This window comes from Rattus norvegicus, chromosome 3 (assembly GCF_021556685.1).
Source record: "Rattus norvegicus strain SHRSP/BbbUtx chromosome 3, alternate assembly SHRSP_T2T, whole genome shotgun sequence".
Classification (NCBI taxonomy): Eukaryota; Metazoa; Chordata; class Mammalia; order Rodentia; family Muridae; genus Rattus; species Rattus norvegicus.
The window spans coordinates 146975536-146998863 of record NC_141536.1 but is presented as its reverse complement, the minus strand read 5'-3'; the positions used below and the strand labels follow the sequence as shown (position 1 = coordinate 146998863).

The 23328-nt window shown below is 48.8% G+C and overlaps 1 protein-coding gene across 4 annotated transcripts in view; it reads right to left on the bottom strand.

Annotated features, from left to right (window-relative positions):
* Arhgap40 (Rho GTPase activating protein 40) overlaps window positions 1-19762 on the bottom strand; it is a 42129-nt gene extending 22367 nt beyond the window's left edge. For 2 of the 4 annotated variants that reach the window (XM_087651116.1, NM_001398688.1), the window contains 2 exon segments: window positions 19586-19762; window positions 3514-3710 (listed from right to left, as the gene is read on the bottom strand). Coding sequence is in view for 1 of the 4 variants with exons in the window: in NM_001398688.1 (NP_001385617.1) it covers window positions 3514-3710; window positions 19586-19719 (331 nt within the window). In the remaining 3 variants the exon portion in view is untranslated. 4 annotated transcript variants of the gene reach the window in all.
* Window positions 19763-23328: the final 3566 nt, after the last annotated feature.

Genomic DNA, 23328 nt, shown 5'->3' with positions numbered 1-23328 from the left:
AGTCTGGACGGGGATGATGGTTTCAAAAATAACCAAACAAGAGTCTGGGTTCAGTGGTTAGGAGCACTGGATGCTTTCCCAGAGGACCCCAGTTTGGTTCTCAGCACCCACGTGGTCTGTAACTCCAATTCCAGAGGAGCTGATGCCCTCTTCTGGCCTCTGTAGGTTCCATGCACACATGTTGCACAGACAGACATGTAGGTAAAGGGCCCATACACATAAAAGTAAATAAATCTTTAAATACCGTAAGTTTCTGTAAGGTACTCTAGCATAGCACTAAGAACGGTAATTAATACATTCATGTAATATTCATTTATAGCTAATTATTACTAAGTATTTCCCCTTCGTCACCAACTATACTTTTAACTTTTTTGTTGTTTTTGGTTTTAAGCTTGGGAACAACTTCATTAGAACTTAAAAGAAAAACAAAAACAAAAACCCAGGGGCAGGCAAGCCATAAACCTCAGCAGCTGTCCAGAAGAGGGAGGGAGGGAGAGAGGGAGGGAGGGGGGAGAGGGAGGGAGAGAGGGAGGGGGGGAGGGAGAGAGGGAGAGAGAGAGAGAGGTGGGGAGGGAAGGAGGGAGGGAGACAGAGAGAAACAGAGACAGAGAGAGAGCATGCATTGTGCAGTTTGAGTTAAGCTGGCACAGAGGTCAGCCTGAGAGAACCAGCAGAGAGAAACAGAGACAGAGAGACAGAGGGAGACAGAGAGACAGAAAGACAGAGACAGAGAGACAGAGAGAGAAACAGAGAGAGACAGAGAGACAGAGAGAGAGTGACAGAGAGAGAGACACACACACAGAGAGACAGAGACAGACAGAGAGAGAGAGACCACGCCATGCTGTTTAAGCTAAACTGGCACAAAGGTCAGTCTGAGAGGACCAGCAGGCACTGGTAGGTGGAGAGCTTTAGAGAATGAATGGTAAACACCAACTCCTCCCAGCGGAAGCCTAGGCTCTGGGCAGCACTGCGGAGAAACAGACGGAAAAGGAGAAAACAGGAAGTCAAGCCTTCCTGAGTCCCAACTCAAAGGTAGGCAGCCGACCCAGCAGAGCTTTTCAGTCTAAGAATGGGATTGTGAGAGGAGAATTCTGTGTGCTAGCGAGAAAACCCCAAGACAACAAGGCCAGAGTGCTGTGGTCTCAGTTTCTTCAAACTATGGAGGGTTTTGGGGGGAGGATGTGCTTTCCCGCCTCTCCCAGGTATAGTGGATAGGAGTGAGCTCTCGTCAGATTATTCATCACAACTGGCTATTGTCATTTGTCCAGATGCTCCTACGGGAAAACATGGTTTCCCCACATGCAGCTTGTCCTTGTGATTGGACGCTTTCCTCACGTGACTCTTCTTAACCCTCAGAGTATACCTTGTCTGATGCTCTGAATAAAGCTGGCTATGAGACTTTACTCTGTCTTATTGGGGGCTCCCTTCTCCCAGGTCCACCTACCGACAAGATCGGTAAACAGTAGGGACCACCTCAAGGCTGTTGTAAAGGAGCAGCATCCGTGTGAGAGGAGTACTTGCCATCACCTGCCACAGGGAGGAGTTAAAAGGAAGATGAACCACAGAAAGGACCAGCAGGAGCAGGGACAGGAGAAAGCATCAGCTGGCTATGAGAAAAGCAGAATGATGTGCGTGTACAAACACCAGTACAATGAAGCCCATCATTCCTGGGCTGGAGAGGTGGCTCAGTGGTTAAGACAGCTCTTCCAGAGGTCCTGAGTTCAATTCCCGGTACCCACATGGTGGCTCACAACCATCTGTAATGGGATCTGATTCCCTCTTCTGGTGTGTCTGAAGACAGCAACAATATGCTCAAAATAATCAATGTAAATATTTTATATCTATATTATTAATATATTATGTCATATAATAATATAAATATAAAATAATTAAATAAATATTTTTAAAGAAAGAAAGAAAGCCCTCATTCCTACACTAACTAAAATAGGACGATGGTCATGGACTACATATGCTCTTAGTTCCATCTATCCCGAGTCTACACAACTTCTCCGTTTATTCTGCTGTCTGAAGAGGCTCCAGCCTTCTCATCCCAGCTCATGTTGGGTTTTGGATGCACTTGCTGGCTATAGAGCAAGGCAGGCAAGCCCATCTCCTGTGTCCACCTCTGGCCTCACCCGAGATTTGCATATCTTGGAGGCCCTACACCAAGAAATCAGCAGCAGCCTGTAAAGGCCTGAAAATCTCAAATGCCCGATTTGACCAACCGAGGCCCGTGACGCATAGGCCAAGTCAGAGGGTTTCCATGTGGGCAGCACCGTCACACCCTCCTCGCTCCCTCACTTGCCAAACGAGGAAGGATGGGGCATTGGGAATGTGGCCAGCTGTTCCAGATGCCAGCACGAAGGTGACGTAGGAGGGGCTGAGGATGTCCTGGCCTTGTGGAAAGTGCACGGTGGCCGGGAATGAGCAACTGCTATGGTACTGTCAAGGCATGAGAATTGCTACAGCAGTGAACAGCATCGGCCAGGAGTCCTGGGGTTGTCAGAGTACTGCAGTAGAGAGGGAAGCAAGGAAGCGCTTTCTGAGCTCGGCTAATGGCTAAAGGCAGATCATCTTGTATGGTGCCTGAACAAAGAATATTCTAGAAAGAGGAGGCAGCGAGGACAAAGGCAGGGGTATGCTTTCACGGTCAGAAACGGCAAGGAGGCCTCGGGGGAGAAGAGCATGGTGGAGTGACAGACTGGAGGATGAGGCAGAGACAGGCCCCAGGCCAGTTCTGGGAAAGCTTGTGGGGTTAGGGAAAGTATCATCCCGCCAAGAGATAGGGTCCTCTCCCCTAGACTGTGGGTGCACATAGGATGATAGGAAGCACAGAGCAATGATGGCTGTCCCCCAAGGCTGGCTGGGAGCCTCCACTGTGGCTCTTCCTCAGGTTTTACTCTTTAAACCAGATGTCATGTTGTGAGGAGGCCTGGGCCACACAGAGAGGCCACGTGGAGGCAGTCTAGACCAAGGTCACACTTGCTCCCAGGCACGTAGGTAAGAAGTCCTTTGAGACGACTGAGCCAGATGACCTTGGGCTTGTCACTGAAGAAGATCCAGCTGAGCCCTGTCACCCCCAGAAGAGTGAGACATGTTAACGATGGCTTCTGATGCGGTCACCACGGGGACACATGACTGCTGGTACCCTGAGAGACAGAGGGAGTTAAGAGAACTGTACAGGGTGCTTAAAATCTGTAGAATGTCAGGTCCTCATAGGCTGGATTCTCCATTGTATCCCAGAGTCTAAACACTCAGCCTGGCAGACAAGAGACACTCAGTAGGTATTTCCAAAATTAGTTCATCAAATGGAGACAAACCGAGGGACCTTATAGGGTAATCCCTTTTGACAGTGCAACAGAAAACAGATGGCAGGGAGCTCAGTGGAAAGACTGCTGCAACAGTCCAAGCAAAAAGAACTCCTCTGTGCTCTAGCTCGTGTGTGGGCCCTGACACGTTGCTTCCCTTGGAACAAGGCCTGAACATCCAGCTTGCAGATCCAGCTAGCCTCACCTTCTAGGAGCTGGCTTCTGCTTCCACCACAGTCTTCCTTCTTCCTTTCACCCCTCTGTTGGATCCGTTCCACCCCCGGCCAGAAGCCGTCCATAGACAAGCTCTCTGCCCAGGACAGCCTGGAGTAGGCACAGTCAGCAGGGCGTGGCTTCAGAGGATACCGTGGCAGATTTGTGGGGCCTGTAGAAGGGCCAGGGCTATGCAAGTAAAAGGAGGGGGTGGTCAGGGCAGCTCAGATCTTTCTAGGCCAGGCCTGGGTCCCTCCTGAAGTTAGTACAACCCCAGATACTAGACGCTGGCTCTCAGTAAATTGACCCGTGACGTTTTCAGAATCCTTGGTCACAGGCAATGCTGCTAATGCCAAAGACAACTAAAGGGCTGGAGTGCTCCCTTAGCATGGCCAACAGTCCTTGTTTTGTGTGACAGTCAATCTCAACCATCAACTTAATAAGAGCTAGAATCACTGAGGGACTGGTGTCTGCAGCCACAAGGGGTGGGAGTAAGGGTCCCAGTCCCAGACTGTCATGACCCAGACTGTGCAGTTTGGGAACTCCTGCATCCCTTCCTTGACCCTCCTGTCCGTCTACATAACACGGAATGGATCTGCACTTTGTGCAGCCAGATAACTCCAGAATGAGACAGTCAGGCTCCTGGTCCCAATGAATGACAGTCCAGGACTACCAATAAGCTTGGGTTGCTGTTTCTCTGCTCCCATCAGAGCCAGAGGCTTCAACACCTACATACTAAAGTGCCCCAAATACTGGCCCTGACACCCACTAGCTGTTGGACCATTAACCAGCCCTGTCAGGTGAGAAGGAGGGACGATACCTCCAGGTTCCTCAGTATATCTAGAAAATTCTATAACTGTTTGAGCTTAGTATTGATAACCAGGCAAGATCCCTCTATTTCTCTGGTCCCTCTAATGAAAACAGTAAATGTCTTCAAGCTTTGAACTGCCCAGATTTAAAAAACAAAACAAAACAAAACAAAAACCCCAAATCTCTAAATGTTCAATTTAAAAAAACTTCATGAAGACGCTGCTTTACAAAGGCAGGAGAGCTCTGGCCACACAGGAAGAGGACCTGAGATCAGATGCTTAATATCCACCTCGGTGCTGGGTCTGTAACCCTGGTACTCAGAAGGCAGAGACAGTGGGTCCCCAGGGGCAAGCAGGCTAACTAGACAAGACCCTGCCTCCTTTTATACGGTAGAGAACAACCAAGGCAGACACCCACTGTGTCAACCTCTGACCTCCACACACATAATCTGCAGAGACACACACCCCCCAACACACACACACAAAAACCAAAAACGAACTAACAGGCTCATACTATAAAACGGCAAAGGTTAAAAGTGGAAGGAAGTTTGACTGGGGTTGTAGCTCATTTGTAGAACGCTTGCTTGACATGTAAATGTGGGGTGATGTCATACAGGTGAGGCAGGTACAAGAGAGACTGAGGCCGGTCATTGGACGAGAAGGAAGGATGGGCGGGAGAAAAGTTTGAGGGAAGAGGATGATACTGGAAGAGAAAGGATGGGGGACTGGAGGAGACTGGAAGAGAAGCCGCCGAGAGAACATGGAGGCTGACGTTATGATTCCACGCTGCACCTTTACAGGTTGTTATGAATGTTCTTAAGGGATGGATGTGTACAGGGCTTTGTATGTTTAGGTGGGCAATTATATCTTATCAATTGGACCAAAGGTTATTGTGTTGTGTGTTCTTTCTTGTGGCGATTTGATTTTGGGAGAGCGTGTGGCGGCAGAGACACTGGTCCACCACGGAGTTGGAATGTGTGTTTCTGGCAAGATATCTAGCAGATATCTTAGGGCACTGTGGTGCCGGATCTAGTGGGGGGTAAAAGAAAACCTTTTTATATAATTTTACAACAAATTTACAAATTAACAAATTTACATGGAAAAGGCTGTAGGTTCAGTCCCCAGTACAAAACACACACACGCACACACACACACACACACACACACACACACACACACACGGAAGGGGCAGGGCAGGGTATGGGCAAAGTTGGATGAGCGTTAACAAAGACAATGATCTCAATTCACTTCTAGATTAGGATGCATTCCAGGAAGGGGGAACACTTTCGGGAAGAACTTCGGATGGGAATTTTCATGCCTGTAACTGCATGGGAATAGCCAAATCCAAACCCAGCAACCGCGCAAGGGAACAAGCACAGATAGAAAACCGTGAACCTGGTGGGATGGGCGGGCCTCTTGTCTAGCCATTTCCCACTATGCACCTGGCGCTGCAGTCACGGCATTTAGACTACTACAGCTCATCTTCCTAAATTATAGAGGTAAGATCTGGAACCCACGGTCAGCTCCATGGATGCATGACCATACACCCCACCCAGGGAGAGTATGCACAGGAAATTTTTACTCCTGGCTTCATGTTCTGCTGACATCATACCGGGATGTTATTTTATTTTAGCCAGGGTCTCATGTAGCGTAGGTTGGCTTCAAATTCATAACGTAGTAGAGAATGATCCCGGTCTTCTGGCGTGTGGGAATTACAGGTGTGCGCCACCACACCGAGCTTTCCGTGGTGCTGAGGATCAAACCCAGGGCCCTGTGCAGGAGCCCTAAGGAACCTCACCTCCAGCTCCACCATCTTGGAATTTCAATCATTCCTGCATAAAGACCTTTACACTCTCTTTTACACATAGCTTGTCCTACCTGTACCTCAGCCCAGGCCTCTGGCTGTGCCTTCCCCTATCACTGAGCTCCATCTGGAGCTGTCAACTGTTCCACCCCTAAACGCACTCAAGTGGACGGAAGGATGAGTGTTTCGGGGCCTGGAGGAAGATTTTGCATCTCCTGCTGGCACATAGCTCTGCTCTTAGCTGCCTCTCGTAGCATTGGAAAATTCCCCGCATGCATTCGTGTGTTTTCCTGACACTTTGAAAACTGGAGCGACTAAGCCCAAACAAGGGCCAGCCTCCGTGCCACCTTTCGCTAGCTGACCGGTGAGAGTGGAACAGTCATCCCATGGTGAATTTTCTGGGGAGTTCAGAGAGAGCAAGGGAAAGCATGGGAAGAAACCACCGCACACTTGCAGTTCCTGAGGTCACACTATGCTGTGTGGCCATGAGTCCCCTTTTAGCAAGAACGGAACTTCCAATCACGGAACTTGCTTGGAACTTCCCAACAAGCCTTGGTTTGATGCCAGTGCCTTGTTGCTGCGTGGAGTGTACAGGCATGCAAAGCATGGCTACTTCCGGCTCCTAGTCCGGGTTTAAACACAACTGCGCATGCGCACATGCCCAACAGTAGACCCAGCCAAATTTCAAGTTGATATATCAGTTCCCTGTACGGGGATACTATTAATGTACAGACAAGGAAATAGTTCCAGAGAGACAAGGGGAGCCACTAAACTTATCCAGTAAGCAACGGACCGACAGATCCAGAACCAAATACCAAGTTTCAGGTTCAAAAGCTCTTGATGTGTGGTATGTATGTGCTGTGTGTGTGTACAGTGTATGTGTACATGACCATGTGTGGATGTGTGGTGTGGAGCTCTGTCTCAGTCAATTTCCACCTTATCATTTATTATTATTATTATTATTATTATTATTATTATTATTACTACTACTACTACTACTACTACTACTACTACTACTATTATGGCGTTTTGTGACAGGGTATCTCTGTGTATTTGAACTCAAAGATCTGCCTGCCTCTGCCTCCTGAGTCCTGGATTAAAGGTGTGCACCGCCACCACCATGCCTAGATTTCACCTTCTTGTTTGAAACAGGGTCATCCATTGAGCCTGAAGCTCACTGGCCCAGCGAGGTTGGTTGCTCACTGAGCCTCAGAGTTCCCCCTGGCTGCAGAGTGCTCCATTACAGATGCAGGCTGAACCGGGGCTGGGTGCTGGGGATTGAACACAGGGTCGCCTTGTGTGCCAAGTACTTTATCTACTGAGATATCCCCTGGGTCTTAATACCTGCACTGGATGGTTTAGGGGCCGTGGGTATCGACGAGGGGATCTGAGCGCATTGGCTGCCTCACAACAAAGCTGCTCCTCTCTGAGTTCCCAATGTCACCTTCTTTTTCTCCAATGTCCCAGGGTTGAGGCAAGGGGCCCTAGAAGTCCTTAGTGGTGGTCCAACTTCACCAGTTCTCTATGTGACGGTGGATATGTTTTTACTCTCTGGTCTGGTTTTTGTAACTGTAAAATGCAGCATGAAAATGTCTTGGGGGCCGGAGAGATGGCTCAGTGGTTAGAGCACTGCCTGCTCTTCCAGAGGTCCTGAGTTCAATTCCCAGCAACCACATGGTGGCTCACAGCCATCTGTAATGGGATCTGATGCCCTCTTCTGCTGTGTCTGAAGACAGCTACAGTGTACTCATATATAATAAATAAATAAATTTTTTTAAAACGCAGCTCTTTTGTGCTCCGTTCTTTCCAGCTGACAGGGGCAAAGGCCTCAGCTGAAGAGCAGTGTGGAGCTTTGGAAACACACAAAAGGAGCTCAGGGAAGGGAGGGAGAAACTCCTCAGGGGCCAAGGTCAACATGACCCAGGGGCCGGGAATGTGGCACAACCCGGTGAAACAGGACTTGGTAGAGGTGTGGCTGGGTTCCTTTTGAGAAGCCATTAAGCCTGGAGCAGGACAGGTGGTTCAGCCTGGCACACGGGGAGTATGAGCCTGTACGCCGCAGAAACAGTCACAGCAACAGTGCCATTGTCCTTGCCATAAATGTTAGAGGACATTGGCATAAGGAACAGGCTCTTGTCACAGATGTAGCTGATGTGGCTATAATGGCAGCTGACCCTAACACAGCCCCCCAGCGAACTGACATTAGCATTTGCCTGTGCGAGGCTCTGCTCTGAACCCCACAGTGTGGGTCCCAACCTGACCCTGGCGGATCACTTGTTTGTAATGAGGGCCATCCCTCGCATTAGGACTGTTTAACAGCATCTCTGGCCTCTGCCCAACTGGACAGAGAACATCCCTCTGTGGTGACAACCAGAATGTACCAAATGTTGCCCAGGGAACAGTCACTCAGCATTGTGAATGGGGATGCTCCCCACTCACCTGGGTCAATTCAGTCAGTCCTCACTACTTCCCGTTGCTATTATCCCATTTTGCAGATGAGAAAGTAGAGGTGCAGAACAGGAGGGTAGTTCATCCAAGGTTTCCTGCCAAACCAGGGCAGCCCAGGCATTCTGACCCCATAGACTGTAATCTCCAGCAAGGCAAGTCCCCTGTGCACCTTAGCTGCTAGGTGTGGCTTCTCTGTCATTGGCTGGATACAGCACCTGGATGGAGAGAGAATGCCACCCTCCCACACAGGCCCATCTTGGCTCTGTCAGCTGAAATCCCTGTGCCTGTCACACCTCACACCAGGCACAGGGCCGCTGGTTGGTTTGGGAGCCTCCTCCTGTCTCATAATTGTTGTTATGCAATTATGCAATGCTAAGCTGGGGCGTATGAACTGAGACAGACCCCAGTAGGGAATGCTGGGAGCACAACAGGCTATCCCAGCAAGCAACGGACAGACAGATCCAGAACCAAATACCAGGTTTCAGGCTCAAAGGCTCTTGATGTGTGGTATGTATGCATATACATGCTGTGTATGTGTACAGTGTATGTGTACATGATCATGTGTGGTGTGAAGCTCTGTCTCGGTCAATTTCCACCCTACCATTTTTTTATTATTCTTCTTTGGGGCAAGCCCTGTGGAGCCCAGGTTAGCTTAGCTAACCTCAACCAAACTGGGACACTTGAACAAGAACAGATGATTGTAGATTTTAGAAATGACTGATGGTTGAGTTCAGGATCATTTGTTATGCAGCTGACTAATACAGTTTACTGCTGAGCTGTCAAACCACTCTGCCAAGAGGGGCAGGAGCCTACGTTTTCCCACTCATACACATTCCCAGATGCCACATGCATGGCACCAGCAGTGCGTACACTTCACGGATTCCCATGGCCAACACTAATGGGTGACTCAAGTTGAAAGAAGGGCAGGAATCAGCCTCTGAGAGTGGAGACGTAGCCATCTATAGTGAACTCAGGACATAGCCATGCGCACATGGCTGGGGCAGGGAACCTGGGGTGCATGCCCTTCCATGAGCATGTCACCATGCACTGTCAGGACTCAGCCTAGGACCACGGTATGAATGGCATACCTTTGGTGTCACATCCTTATGACACAATCTGAACCTTACTGCGCAGAGCACAACCTGCACATCAGAAATGCTGTACTGCCCTCTGTGAGGCCGTGCTCATGTGGGGAGGGCAGGGGGAGTGAGAAGCTGGTTATAAAGGCTACAGATGTTCGTGTATCACCTGCCAGGCTCCTCAAAGCCCTCTAAGGCAGGAGCTTTCCTTTTAAGACAAAACAATTAAAAACAAAGTGTGACTTGACCAGTGTACTCATTCTTTGAATTATAATGGGCTCTCTGGGCTGAGGATGTAGCTCGAGCAGAATGTTTGCCTATCCTGTACAAGGCCTGGACACACACGCATGAATGCACACACACACACACACACACACACACACACACACCCCAAACACATGCACACAGATGCACACACGCACACACATACATGAATTCACACAGAAACACATATGCATATACACACATGCACACATGCAACACACAATGCAACAAACACACATGCACACAAATGCACATGTGCACACACATACATGAGTTCACAAAGAGACACACACATGCATACACACACATATGCACACATGCAACACACATGCACACATGCAACACACAATGCAACAAACATACATGCACACAAATGCACATATGCACACACATGAATTCACACAGAAACAAACACATGCATACACACGCATTCACACACATGCAACACACATGCACACATGCAACACACAATGCAACAAACACATATCACACAAATGCACATGCACACACACATACATGAATACACACAGAGACACATATGCATATACACGCACACGCACACACACACACACACACAGCATTCATCTGTCTCTGCCTGTGTCTTCTATTCCTTCACACAGGAAGCCAGATGGAACCTTCTTTTCTTAAACTGCTCTTGTTGGATACCTTGTGACAAGGAAAAGGAGCTCCCATGGCATGGAGGTGTGTTCAGGACACCCTGGAAGCAGGAACCCATTACCTCGCTGTAACCCTGTGAGCGCTCAGTGCACACGGAAGCTTCCAGACGAGAAAGCAGCACCACAGTGGATGAAAACTAGGTGCCAGATTCAGAAGACGCCATGTGTGAAACGTAAAATGACCATCCGTTAGTATTTCATAGTGGTTACGTGCGAAAATATTCTGGAAATACCAGGCGAAAGATGTATCAACCACACGAAGCAGACACCACACCCAAATCCCACCAAAGTCTTCCCTGTGTCCTGATGTGTTGTCACCTTGATGGCCCGACCAACCCACAGGGCCCTGGGGGTTACGGCTATCTTTAGGGAAGGAGGTTAAGGAGAACTTTTAAAATCTCTGAGAGGAACTGGAGGTGGTTCTGTGAGTAGCGTGATTGCAGTACAAGCACGAGGACCTGAGTGTGGGTCTCCAGAAGCCAGGAAAAGCCCCAAATGGTATACACACTGGAACCCTAGCATTGGATCAGGGGACATGGAAAGACAGACCCCCAGACTTGCTGACCAGATAAGCTAGCCATACAGTTCACGGTAGAACCCAAGAGAGGAAGACACCTGATGCTAACTTCTGGCATTCACACATGAACACGTATGTGCAATTACACACAGGAAACACATGCACACGCAAACCCCACCCATGCTCAGTTTTTCGTTTGTTATTTTTTTTTTTTTTGGTTCTTTTTTTTTGGAGCTGGGGACCGAACCCAGGGCCTTGTGCTTCCTAGGTAAGCGCTCTAACCACTGAGCTAAATCCCCAGCCCCTTGTTTGTTGTTTTTGAAGAAAAACAATCTCCACGATTTGTAGGTTTTCTCTCCAAACAGTGGCATGCTTGTAGATGACCAACACTGAAGGTCTTCCCGGCTCTTAGATCTTGCAGGGGCCACCCTTGTTTCCAAAACACCCCCTCTATGAAGCAGCCGGAAACCAGTGTCGCACCGGCTGCTTACCTTGAGGGCTTGGCTCTTACCTTGCTTCATTGTAGGATTCTTACCTTTCACCGTTTCCCTGGGATATTCAAGGGCTTAAGAGGCAGACTGTCAGGGCTGGGAGGTGGCTCGAGGGATAAAGTGCAACCTGAGGACCTGAGTTTGGAGCCCCAGCACCGACCAGAAAACCAGGTGTGGTAATGTGTGTCTTTATACTTGGCTGAGGATGGGAGGATCCCAGAGGCTTGGAGGCTCTCAGTCTAGCTAAAGTGGTGAGCTTAATTTAGTGAAAGACACTGTGCTAAAAAAAAAATAATAATAAGGGGCTGGGGATTTAGCTCAGTGGTAGAGCACTTGCCTAGCAAGCGCAAGGCCCTGGGTTCGGTCCTCAGCTCCGAAAAAAAAAAAAAATAAGGCAGAGAGGGATACAAGAAAAACCTCAAGCGAAACTCTAACTCCACACCCAGATGCACAGGCAGGCACGCACACACACACACACACACACACACACACACACACACACACACACCTCAGAGAGGTATATGCATGCACACACATATACCACACATACATACACATGCATATACCACACACACACAAATGCATATATACACACACAAATGCATACACACACACCTCAGAGAGGTATATTCATGCACACACATATACCACACAGATACACATGCATATACCACACACACACAAAAATGCATATATACACACACAAATGCATACACACACACCTCAGAGAGGTATACGCATGCACACACATATACCACACATACATACACATGCATATACCACACACACAAATGCATATATACACACACAAATGCATACACACACACCTCAGAGAGGTATACGCATGCACACACATATACCACACACACATACACATGCATATACCACAACACACAAAAATGCATATATACGGGGTTGGGGATTTAGCTCAGTGGTAGAGCGCTTGCCTAGCAAGTGCAAGGCCCTGGGTTCCATCCTCAGCTCCGAAAAAAAAAGCATATATACACACACAAATGCATACACACACACACACACACACCTCAGAGAGGTATACGCATGCACACACATATACCACACACACATACACATGCATATACCACACTCATACCTCAGAGAGGTATATTCATGCACACACATATACCACACACACAAAAATGCATATATACACACACAAATGCACACACACACACACACACACACACACACTAAGCAAATAAATGTAATAAAAAACTAGATGACAATGCCTTATCTAATTTAGACAGAGTTTCCAGAAATCCAGAATAAAATATCAATAGGCTAGGAAAGTTGATATATTCCGCTCACTTTGGTAATGAGGCATCAGTGCTCTCTTTGAAAGGATGCAGAACCCCCAATGGGCAGGAAAACGTACGTTCGAACTGGTGAAATATTTCACCCACCAGAATGACAAACAGCCGAGGAAATCCTCAGACCTGGCGTGAGTGTGAGTCGCAGCAAAGGCGGTCCAGTCTCACACTGCATGAGCAGCTGCTGAGGTGTTGACAGAGTCACGGGTGCCTGAGGAAAGGTGTGTAAACAGGGTCCACACTGCAGGCAGGAGGAAAATCCCAGAGCACTGGTGGGCAGCACCCTGCAGACCAGCCTACAGCCTTGGTGCCTCTCCCTCTGGGTCCCACAGTGGAGATCCGAGAAGATGGTCGTGTGGATGACAGCTACTCTCAGAGTGGCACAGATCTGAGTATCAATGGGTGGGCTTGGAGAAGAGGGGCTGTCAGAAGGAGGGTGTGGATTCATAACTCTAAAGGAAACTATCTAACGTTGCAGGAAACCATGGGTGCTGGATCTGCTGTTCCCATGGCAACAGGCCTCCAAGCATGCTCCCTTTGACCGCTGATGGCTGAGGTGCATCATTCACTGCGTCAGTTGCTGTGCCGAGCATAGACTCCGTTTTACCCTCACAGGGAGCCCATGTAGGCACTGCTGCTCACAACCATTTAAAGCTGAGGAAAATTAGGCTCCAAGGGGTTGAGCCATCTCCCTCAGAGGCCCACAGCCAGCAAGTGATGAAGGCACAGAGATACAGGTTGACCTTGTCACTCCCACTGTGCTCTTGTGAGTCACTCTGATCTTGCATCTGCAGACATAGGTAACTGAAGTATGAGTTGAGGATGTTAAGGGTGATTTGGCTCATGAGCTACTTGGGTGTCGCCAGCCAGGTTACCTAGCTATAATTGATGGAGAGAATCTGACAGTCACTCTAGGATCAAAATGGATCTTCCTGCCTCTCGGCTCCAGCTTGGAAACTCTGCCAGGGACTGAGTATGAGAAAAGCTGCTCAACCTATGGGCAGCGATCTTAGAGAGGCAAAGATGGGGCTGGAGATCCAGCTCAGTTGGTAGAAAGCTTGCCCTGAGAGCACTATCAGACTGCAAACACCGCCAAAATGGTGTACTGCTGTGCACGCCTGTAATCCCAGTGCTCTGAGGCAGGAGGATTACAATTCAAGGTTGTCTTTACCTACATTCTGAGTTTAGGTCAGCCTGGATGGCATAAGACACTGTCTCAAAAGACAGACAGGCAGACAGACAGGCAGTGCGCACACATACACACACACACACACACACACACACAAATGCACTGCAAGTATATTTGGATTCAATTAACAAAAACTAAATATTACAATAACTTAATGTCAAGAATGCCTTTAATCCTAGCATTCTAGAGGCAGAGGCAAGCAAGCAGGTCTACAGAGTGAGTTCCAGAATACCCACAGCTACATAGCGAGACCTTGTCCTTAAAATAAGGGCTGGAGAGATGGCTCAGAGGTTAAGAGCACTGACTGCTCTTCCTGAGGTCCTGAGTTCAAATCGTAGCAACCACATGGTGGCTCACAACCATCTGTAAAGAGATCCGATGCCCTCTTCTGGTGTGTCTGGAGACAGCTACAGTGTACTTATATATAATAAATGAATAAATCTTTAAAAAGTAATAATAATAATGGGAAGGAGGTGGTACAGAGGGTAGAGGAGCTGGCTGTGCGAGCCTCACGACTTAAGTTTGATTCCCAGGACCCTCATAAACATGGAAAGACAGAACCGACTGCACAAAGTTTTCCTTTCCGTCCACATGTGCTCTGGTAAATAGCACATGGCATTAGAAAAACAAACAGACAAACAAAAATGACCCTTACTGAAATAAAAGTTTAAAAACAAGAATGCCAAGACATATTTCAATATCCTCAGAGTTTACATTTCAAGGTCAGTGATCCCTGTGGAGGGAGTTTGTCACAGGGAGAAATCTCCCAAGGTACAGCATCTCAGGATACCTTACCGCAGCACCCCAAAGAAAACAAGAGCCAGAAAAGGACCCCAAATTCCACTCAGAGGAGGCCACTAAACAAGGCACAAGAGGAGCAGCCAGGCAGCTATGGAGAGGCGGTCGACCTGTCATCAGGTAGAAAGGCTGTTCACTGGTAAACGGCACCATACACCAGGGATTATGTGCACGTGTGTAAACAAATACATGCAGCCAGATCATGAAAGGATCATCTGTAATGTCTTAGCTACGTAATGAAGAGCTTCCCGCAATGGTGGTAAACTGGCAAAAGCAACTTAAAGGGGTTGGGGATTTAGCTCAGTGGTAGAGAAAGTGCAAGGCCCTGGGTTTGATCCTCAGCTCTGGGGAAAAAAAAGCAACTTAAGGATGGAAGTCTTTCCTTTGGCTCAGGGTGGGAGAATGTGGTCCATTCTGGCACTTGGTTACATTGTATCTGTGGCCAGAAGTGGAGTGATGGATACTGTGTCTTTTTTAAAACTTTTGTCTGTCTATCTGTCTGTCTGTCTATCTATCTATCTATCTATCTATCTATCTATCTATCCTTCTATCTATTTATCTATCTATGCACTTTGTTACATTGTATCTGTGGCTAGGAAGTGGAGTGATGGATACTGTGTCTTTTTTTAAATTTTTGTCTGTCTGTCTATCTATCTATCTATCTATCTATCTATCTATCTTGTGACAGGGTCTCACTATGTAACTCTGACTGACCTGGAACTCTCTATGGAGACCAGACTGGCCTTGAATTCCCAGAGATCTCCCTGCCTCTACATCCCGAGTGCTGGAGTTAAAGGTTATGTGCCCAAGACCAAGTTTCTTCTTGATGTTTTCTAGGGAATAGTGCCTGCCTCCCTTGAGGGTAGGTCTTCATCCCTACTCAAGACAGCCCCTCTGAGGCATGCCTAGTTAGAGGAATGGAATCTAAACAATCCCTTATAGTGGTGATGGGGTTTTATCTCCTAGTAATAACAGATCCCATCACCATGACAACACGAACCATCACATAGACATTCTACATATACCTTTACATAGAAATATACATATGTGTATTTACCAAGCATAACATCCTACAGGATGTGCACTAAACCATTCTTGGTGACTGTCCCTGTGGGTTGGAGGTGGGAAAGACAGGTGAAATTTGCTTCTAATTTTTTTTTCACAGTTAACACTGCTTTCTCATGGCAGTCGTAGGTACAAGTCAATAAACACTGGTACCCAAAGAGGTCAAAATTACTCAGCACGTCCTTGGTCCACATAGAGCTGGGTGAACGGATGATGTGATGACTAGGACCACAGAAGTGGATACTGCTTTTAGAACTGCAGAAGTGCATCCTGCTTTTGGGAAATGAAGCCACGGGCACAGACATACAGCATATGCTGTCCCCACCATGAAACTATGGAAGTTCTCTACCAGAGGGCACTGGCCGCCTGTCCTTCAGATACACTGGCTTATGCTATCAGATAGCTTGTGTTGCCCTGATTTTGAAGTGTTGATGCTCTCACAAAATCTAGGCAAGAGTCAGCAGATGCTATACAGCATCTTGGCTCAGTCACTGCTCACCAACCGTGATGAGTGGCTTCCAGGAGCAAAGACACCACATGGCTGTGGCCAGCGAGATGGCTCGGCTGGTAAAGACGCTTGCCACTAAACCTGACAACCCGGGTTCCATCTCTAGGTCTCACAGAGTGGGAGCAGAAAGCCAGCTCATGGCAAACTGTCCTCTGACAACCCCCACACACATACACACACAAGTAAGTAAGTGTAAATATTTGCTAGTTTCCACGTGGGAAATGGAACTTCCTTTGCGATTTGGGGTAGCTAACAAAATATATTTCTATGGAGGAGTAGAAAGAGATCCTACCAAAGCCACCTTCATAGGTGGGACTTTAAGGCTCCTCCCAAGATCAACACTGTAATGTTGTACGGTTTTTAAGATTCTGTGCCTTGGCCCTGTTCACTTTGTAGAAAGTCCTACTAGAAGGACTACTGACTTGACGCATGCTGATGCGAACCTTTCTGTCTTCCTCCCAGACTACCTGTTTGGACTTCCACCTCCCTGCCCACCAGCAGTGAGATTTAATTCATCGAATGACTATTTCCCTAACAGAATGACTATTTCCCTAACAGGTCTGAGGGGCCAGCCCTAGACTGCCACATTCAGACACGTAGATGAGGGGAGCCATGCTGGATAGAATGTGACCTGAAGGTGGTTGTGGTCTCACTGGAATTTTCTGGATAAATAAATGATTGAGTGAACGCCTGGTGAGAGGAATAGTCTCGGTGCTGGGAGACTTGACGTGGTGACTTGTGGACGGTATGTAATGGCTAGCCTAGAGGGATGCAGCCACAACCATCCCCGGGAAGTGGTTTTCAGTTGGGGGACAATGAACTCCATTCTCAACAGAGAAAGAGAATCTGCTGCTCATCGTTGATGGTTGAAGTTCACTGTAAAGTGCCCGCTGATCATATACTTAATATCACCTTGATGAACAAAACTATCCATATATTGCACACAGGAGGACATGTTTTGGGTGGTAATTTATTATTTTTCAGTTTTATTTGTGTGTATGAGTGTGTGTGTGTGTGTGTGTGGTGTGTCTGTGTATGGGTGTGTGTGTGTGTATGTAGTGTGTATGAGTGTGTGTGGTATGTGTGTGTGCCTATGTGTGTATGTGGGTGTGTGTGATATATGTGTGTCTATGTGTATATATGGGTGTGTGTGGTATGTGCATATCTATGTGTGTATATGGGTGTGTGTGCATGTATGTGTGTATGAGTGTGTGTGTGTGTGATGTGTGTGTGTCTGTGTATATATATGGGTGTATGTGTGTGTTTGTGCATATGGGTGTGTGTGTGTGTGTGTGTGTATGGGTGTATGTGTGTGTGTGTGTATGTGTATGTGTGTGGTGTGTGTGCATGGGTGTGCTCACCTGCACAGGCCAAAAGTGGCCTTTTGTATCAGGTTTCTGCCTCCACGTCCTGCACCTGATATTCTTGAGACTGAGCCTCTTGCTGGGTCTGCAGCTCCCAGTTTCAGACAGACCAGCTGGCTGGCTGATGAGTTTGGGATCCACCTGGCTTTACACAGCTCTGGGGTTAGAAGCGCACAGCACTGTTCCTGGCTTTTACCTGCATGGATCTGAACTGAGGTCCTCATGTTTGCACAGCGAGCGCTTCACCCACTAAGCCATCTCTTCAGGCCCCTTTACTGGATTTTCTTTAAACACTTAAAAAACTATGACAGTGCTGGGCATGTGTGACCTCAGCACTGGGGAGGCTGATGCAGGAGGACTGAAAATTCGAAGCACGCTCAGGCTCCGTGTAGTAAGAGGGCGTCTCGAAGATGATACAAATAAAACTGAAGACGATGCTTACATAACCCTGTTGTCTGGGAAGCCGCCGTTCTGAAAGCGAGCACGCCGCTCTTGTTCCTCTCGTATTGTTGTAAGTAAACAAAGGGAATACTATGAAATTTCACACTCTTAAAGGATCGTTCATTCGTTCATCCAGCTATAATCACCGAAGCACATTCAGCGGCCAGACGTTCTCACAGTTGGATCAGGATTAACAGACTCAGGAGATTAAGGCCGGGGTGGGAGAAAGAAGAGCCACCTTAGTAGACAGGCTGTTAGGTAGGTTGGTAGAGATTGTAGGTAGGTCGATAGAGGGATGGACAGACAGATGGGTTGGACAGATAGATGGCTAGTGATAGAATGATTGTATAATAGATACACAGAATAATGGGGGCCCCTCGTTCAATGTTCACATTTGGTCCCCAGAAATCGTGACTATGCTCTGGCGAGGTGGCCATGGGAGGAGACTTTACAGACATGGCTGTGATTGGTCAGGCCCTCAAGATGAGGGAGAGCCCGGATCATCTGAGTGGGCACAAGGCCATCACTGATGTCACCCTGTTAGTGGCAGAGGCAGACAGGAGAGGCCATGGGGACAGAAGGGAAGATCACGGCCAAGAGTAGAAGGTGCCCGATGGTAGCATTGCAGATGGAGGAAGGCTGTGAGCCAAGTAACATGTGGGTCCTTAGAGTCTGGGAAAGGAAGCCAGGTCTCCAAGAGCCTGAGGGTGGAGAGAGAGTCGTTGGTTTGGGGACGCCCAGCACACTGGACTCAAAGACAGTAACTGTTGCCTCACATCTCTGAACAGCAGTAGCAGGGAGCCAACCCATCTGACAGACTGACCGGGGGCAAAGTGGACAGACAGACAGGTTTCACCTGTTGAGCCCATTTCCCTCTGACGGGACAGAGCCCCCACACTTCCCCCACAGGCGCTCAAGGACTGTGCTATGTGGCACAAAGATCTATCTGTATGTGTACCACTCCCAGCCAGAACCCTAAGCTCGCCCCATCTGAGAGGACCAACCCTGCTTCCTGAATCTCATCCTGGGGAAGGGCCACATCCAGCCTCCAGCCAAATGTGTCTTCAAGCCAAAATGTGTGTGGCAGGAGCTGTCACACCTGTAAATTATCCATCCAAGAATGGATTTTGCCCAGGCTAGTCCCCAGCATCACTTAGAATCGCTAAGAACCAGGACTAGCCTAAAGGTGTTCTTGCCTCACAGAACTGTTGTGAAGACTGAAGTGACACCTGTTCCCGACACACAGCAGATCCAATCCTCCCTCCACCACCCTTGACACCGGTACCTGCAGCCCAGGTGGGCCCATCGCCCTGGTTGCCTGGAGATGCGGGCTCGTGGGATCCGGGGACAGGGTGAGGCCAGGGGCAGCAGAGCCAGCCCCTCCATCTGGGCAGCAGGGAGAAGGGACGGCTCTGTCATGGACAGGCACACACAGCTACTAATGCTACCTCTGGGACAGAATGAATCACGGTGAGAGCCGGAGGAAGGTGGCAGGGCCTGTGGCACACCCTTCCAAGACACCCCCATATTGAGGTGGGGCTGACTCAGCCAGCACCGCCTACAGGCAGGTATGTGTGAGCACACACTTCTTGGCCCCTAGCCAAAACAGAAATGACACAAAAAAGAAGCAGACATAAATTAAGCATGTTACATATGCCTATAATTCCAGAAGTTAGACGGTAGTGAAAGAGTATGGTGAATTCAAGGTCAGCCTGGGCTGACCTTGAGATGGCTTAGCAGTTAAGAACGCTGGTTGTTCTTCCAGAGGCCTGAGTTTCGATTCCCCCGGCACCTGCACAGCAGCTCACCGACCATCTGTAATCTCCAGTTTCAGGAGATTCAATGTCCTCTTCCGGCCCATGTGGGCTTTATATGCAAATAGTACAGGCATATATGCAGGCAAAATATCCATACACTTTTTTTTCTAAATCTAAAAGAAAAAGAAAGATTAAAAACCAATCGACAGGGGTTGGGGATTTAGCTCAGTGGTAGAGCGCTTGCCTAGCAAGCGCAAGGCCCTGGGTTCGGTCCTCAGCTCCGAAACAAAAACAAAAACAAAACGATCGACAGCTCAAACACATTTGCACCAGACATAAAACATTCTATTGGTGTGGGCGGTCTCAGCTCCCGCAACTTTCCCAATTTCAAAACCAAACCAAACGGAACGAATAAAGCTAGTGACTGGTGGTGGCCTGAGGCTTCTCCTTGGCTTAGTCCCTTCCCATAAGCCTCTGGGAGCTGTGGCTTCCTCCTCTGGGAAATGGAGGTGGCAGTTGCCAAGATACAGAAAACAAGCAGGCGGACTGTACCAAGGGCGGTGGGACCGAGGGAGCAGAGGAAGCAGCACCCAGGAGCGGCAGAACCAGAGGTTCCCCGGGGCCTCCTGGGAACCAGCAATAGAACTGAAAGGTGAAACAACAACTGGACAAAAAGGCTGAAGGGGAGGAACTGGGGACTTAACTCCCTGCCTAGCTGGCTAGGAACAGCCACAGGAGAGCTTCTGGGCATGTGGGCAGGGGTGGAAAGGAGTTCCTGCAGGGGGTGTAGATGTGCACCTCTGGGTCTTCTGAGGATCATGAGCCCCTCCTCTCTGACCAGACCACACAGCCTCCTCACACGGAGACCTGGCTCTCTCGGCCAGTGACCTCCTCCGAAGCATATTTACCTTCAAAGAGAGAGGTCCCAGGCACTGCCCAGTCGGGAAACCAAATACACAAGGAATCAAGAAATGGAGTCAAAGAAACTGGAAATATGGTCCTATAGGAGCCCCAGACCTAGAACTATGCATGGTCCTACATCATGAAAAAGGGGACCACGGGAGCTCGAATTTAAAGGCGGCCCTCGCTGGTTCAGTCACACCACGCAAAGGAACAACTAACCACCTTCCCAGCACTCCTTCCTCAGAAGGAGACAAAAGAACCACACATCGGGGCTGGGGATTTAGCTCAGTGGTAGAGCGCTTACCTAGGAAGCGCAAGGCCCAGGGTTCGGTCCCCAGCTCCGAAAAAAAAAAGAACCAAAAAAAAAAAAAAAAAAAAAGAACCACACATCCCAGGAAGCGGGAGGAGGTTGGGTCGGAAGCTCCTGTCTATAAAGTGAATCTGCGTGGAGGACAGGCATGAGGCTGGCGCTTGGAGCTTTGTGTGAGGAACACAGTAGGTGCTTAATGAAGAATGGGTGCATCGGCGGGTGGGCAGGACACACGTGTGAACAGACGGACAGATGGATGGACAGACGAGAAAATGACTGAATAAGGGGTTGGGGAGATGTGCATTGGTTAAGAGAACTTCTGCTCTTCTGTGGGTTAGATTTGTAGTTCCAACGTTCACATTGATTGGCCCACAAACACCTTCAATTCCAGTCCCAGGGAATCCAATGCCCTCTTCTGGCCAGTTTGAGCACCTGCCCACACATGGTGTACATATGTACACACACACACACACACACACACACACACACACACACACACGTCTTAAGAAAATGGCTGGGAGGGATACTCAGGAGAACCATTAAGAGAGAGGATAGGACAGGTGGCTGATGGACGGATAGATGGACGGGTGAGGGAAGAGTATCACTGTGGGGGAAGGGAGACAGCAGGCCTGGGTGAAGTGATAAATCATCGAGCCACTGGGGAATAGCGAATGGATGCAGAAATGAGAGGCAGGTGAGGAAGCCAGGGCCCGACTAAATGATTAGCCACAGAGGCAGCTGCCGGGAGAAAGCAAGAGTGACCAATCAGCCCTGATCCTCCTGTGAGGATCTCCCTCCTCGAGAGACTTTGATCCTTTGGCAGGAAGTGCCACCTCCCAGCTTCCTGGAGAATTGTGTGTCTTCAGAATGAAGCCTGGAGGTGGGAGTGTGCCCCACCTCAGCACCCCTGGCAACATTCCTCAGCCCCATGTCCCTGTCACGGGAGTATCGGCCAGGCCGGCTAGGTCACAGTGGTGACTCAGACCCGTGGGCCCCACACCTGGCAGCCTGCCAACACCTCCCTCGGCAACCTGAGATCTGGACAACCTTCTTCCCACTGAACTCCTGTGTGTCTCACACCAGGAGGCCCCAGAGACCATGTTCCAGACTCAGAATCTGTTCCATATCTCTGTGCCCACCATACAGCACATTAGTTAAGACAATGCTGTCCCACCCTGTACAGTATACTGATGCCTCATCCTGAGGGCACCCTCAGCTTTCCCACTAAGCTCTGTGACTTCTGGCCAATGCCTTAATGGCTCTGGTTCACGGCTTTCTCATTTAAATTAAGCATCGAAGGTTCTGAGAGCTGATGGTAAGGACTCAGAGAAACCCACAGCAAACGCTTTAATTGCCCCATGAGACACAGCACCCCTCATTTCCAGGGGCCTGTTTTTAAATTTAATTTATTTCTATGTGAGTGTTCTGTGTGAATATATGGTATGTGCCAGAAGAGGGCAACAGATCCCATTAGAGATGGTTGTAAGTCACTATGTGGTTGCTGGGAATTGAACTTAGGACCTTTGGAAGGACAGCCAGTGCTCTTAACCACTGAGCCATCTCTCAAAACCCCTGACTTTTTTTTTTTTTAAATGAAAATGTACAGGCCACTTGCAAAGCCAAGCTCTGCCCTCAGAGCTTGCTTGGGTATCCTCCCATGCAGATATTAAAGTCCTAACCCCCAGGACACGAGAATGTGACTGTATGTGGACACAGGGTGTTTCTGACAAAGGAAATCAAACAAAAACCAGCCATCAGAGCAGGCCCAGGTCAACGTGAGCGGGGTCCTGACACAGATGGCAAATCTGTGGCAAACAGATATCCAAGGAGACTGTGTGAAGACAGGTTTGATGGCATTGCCTCAGGCCGAGGAAGCCAGTCACAGCCACCAGATGTTGGGGAGTCCACGGGGGGACTGTGACACATAGCCTTCAGTAGGGTCAGCCTGCAGAGCACTCTCCTCACACTGGCACCTTCTGCCACTCAGAGATACTGCCTGCTTGTTCCCTGCACGATGGGTCCCTAGAGGGGACTGTGTTGGCTCTGAAGATGAGGACA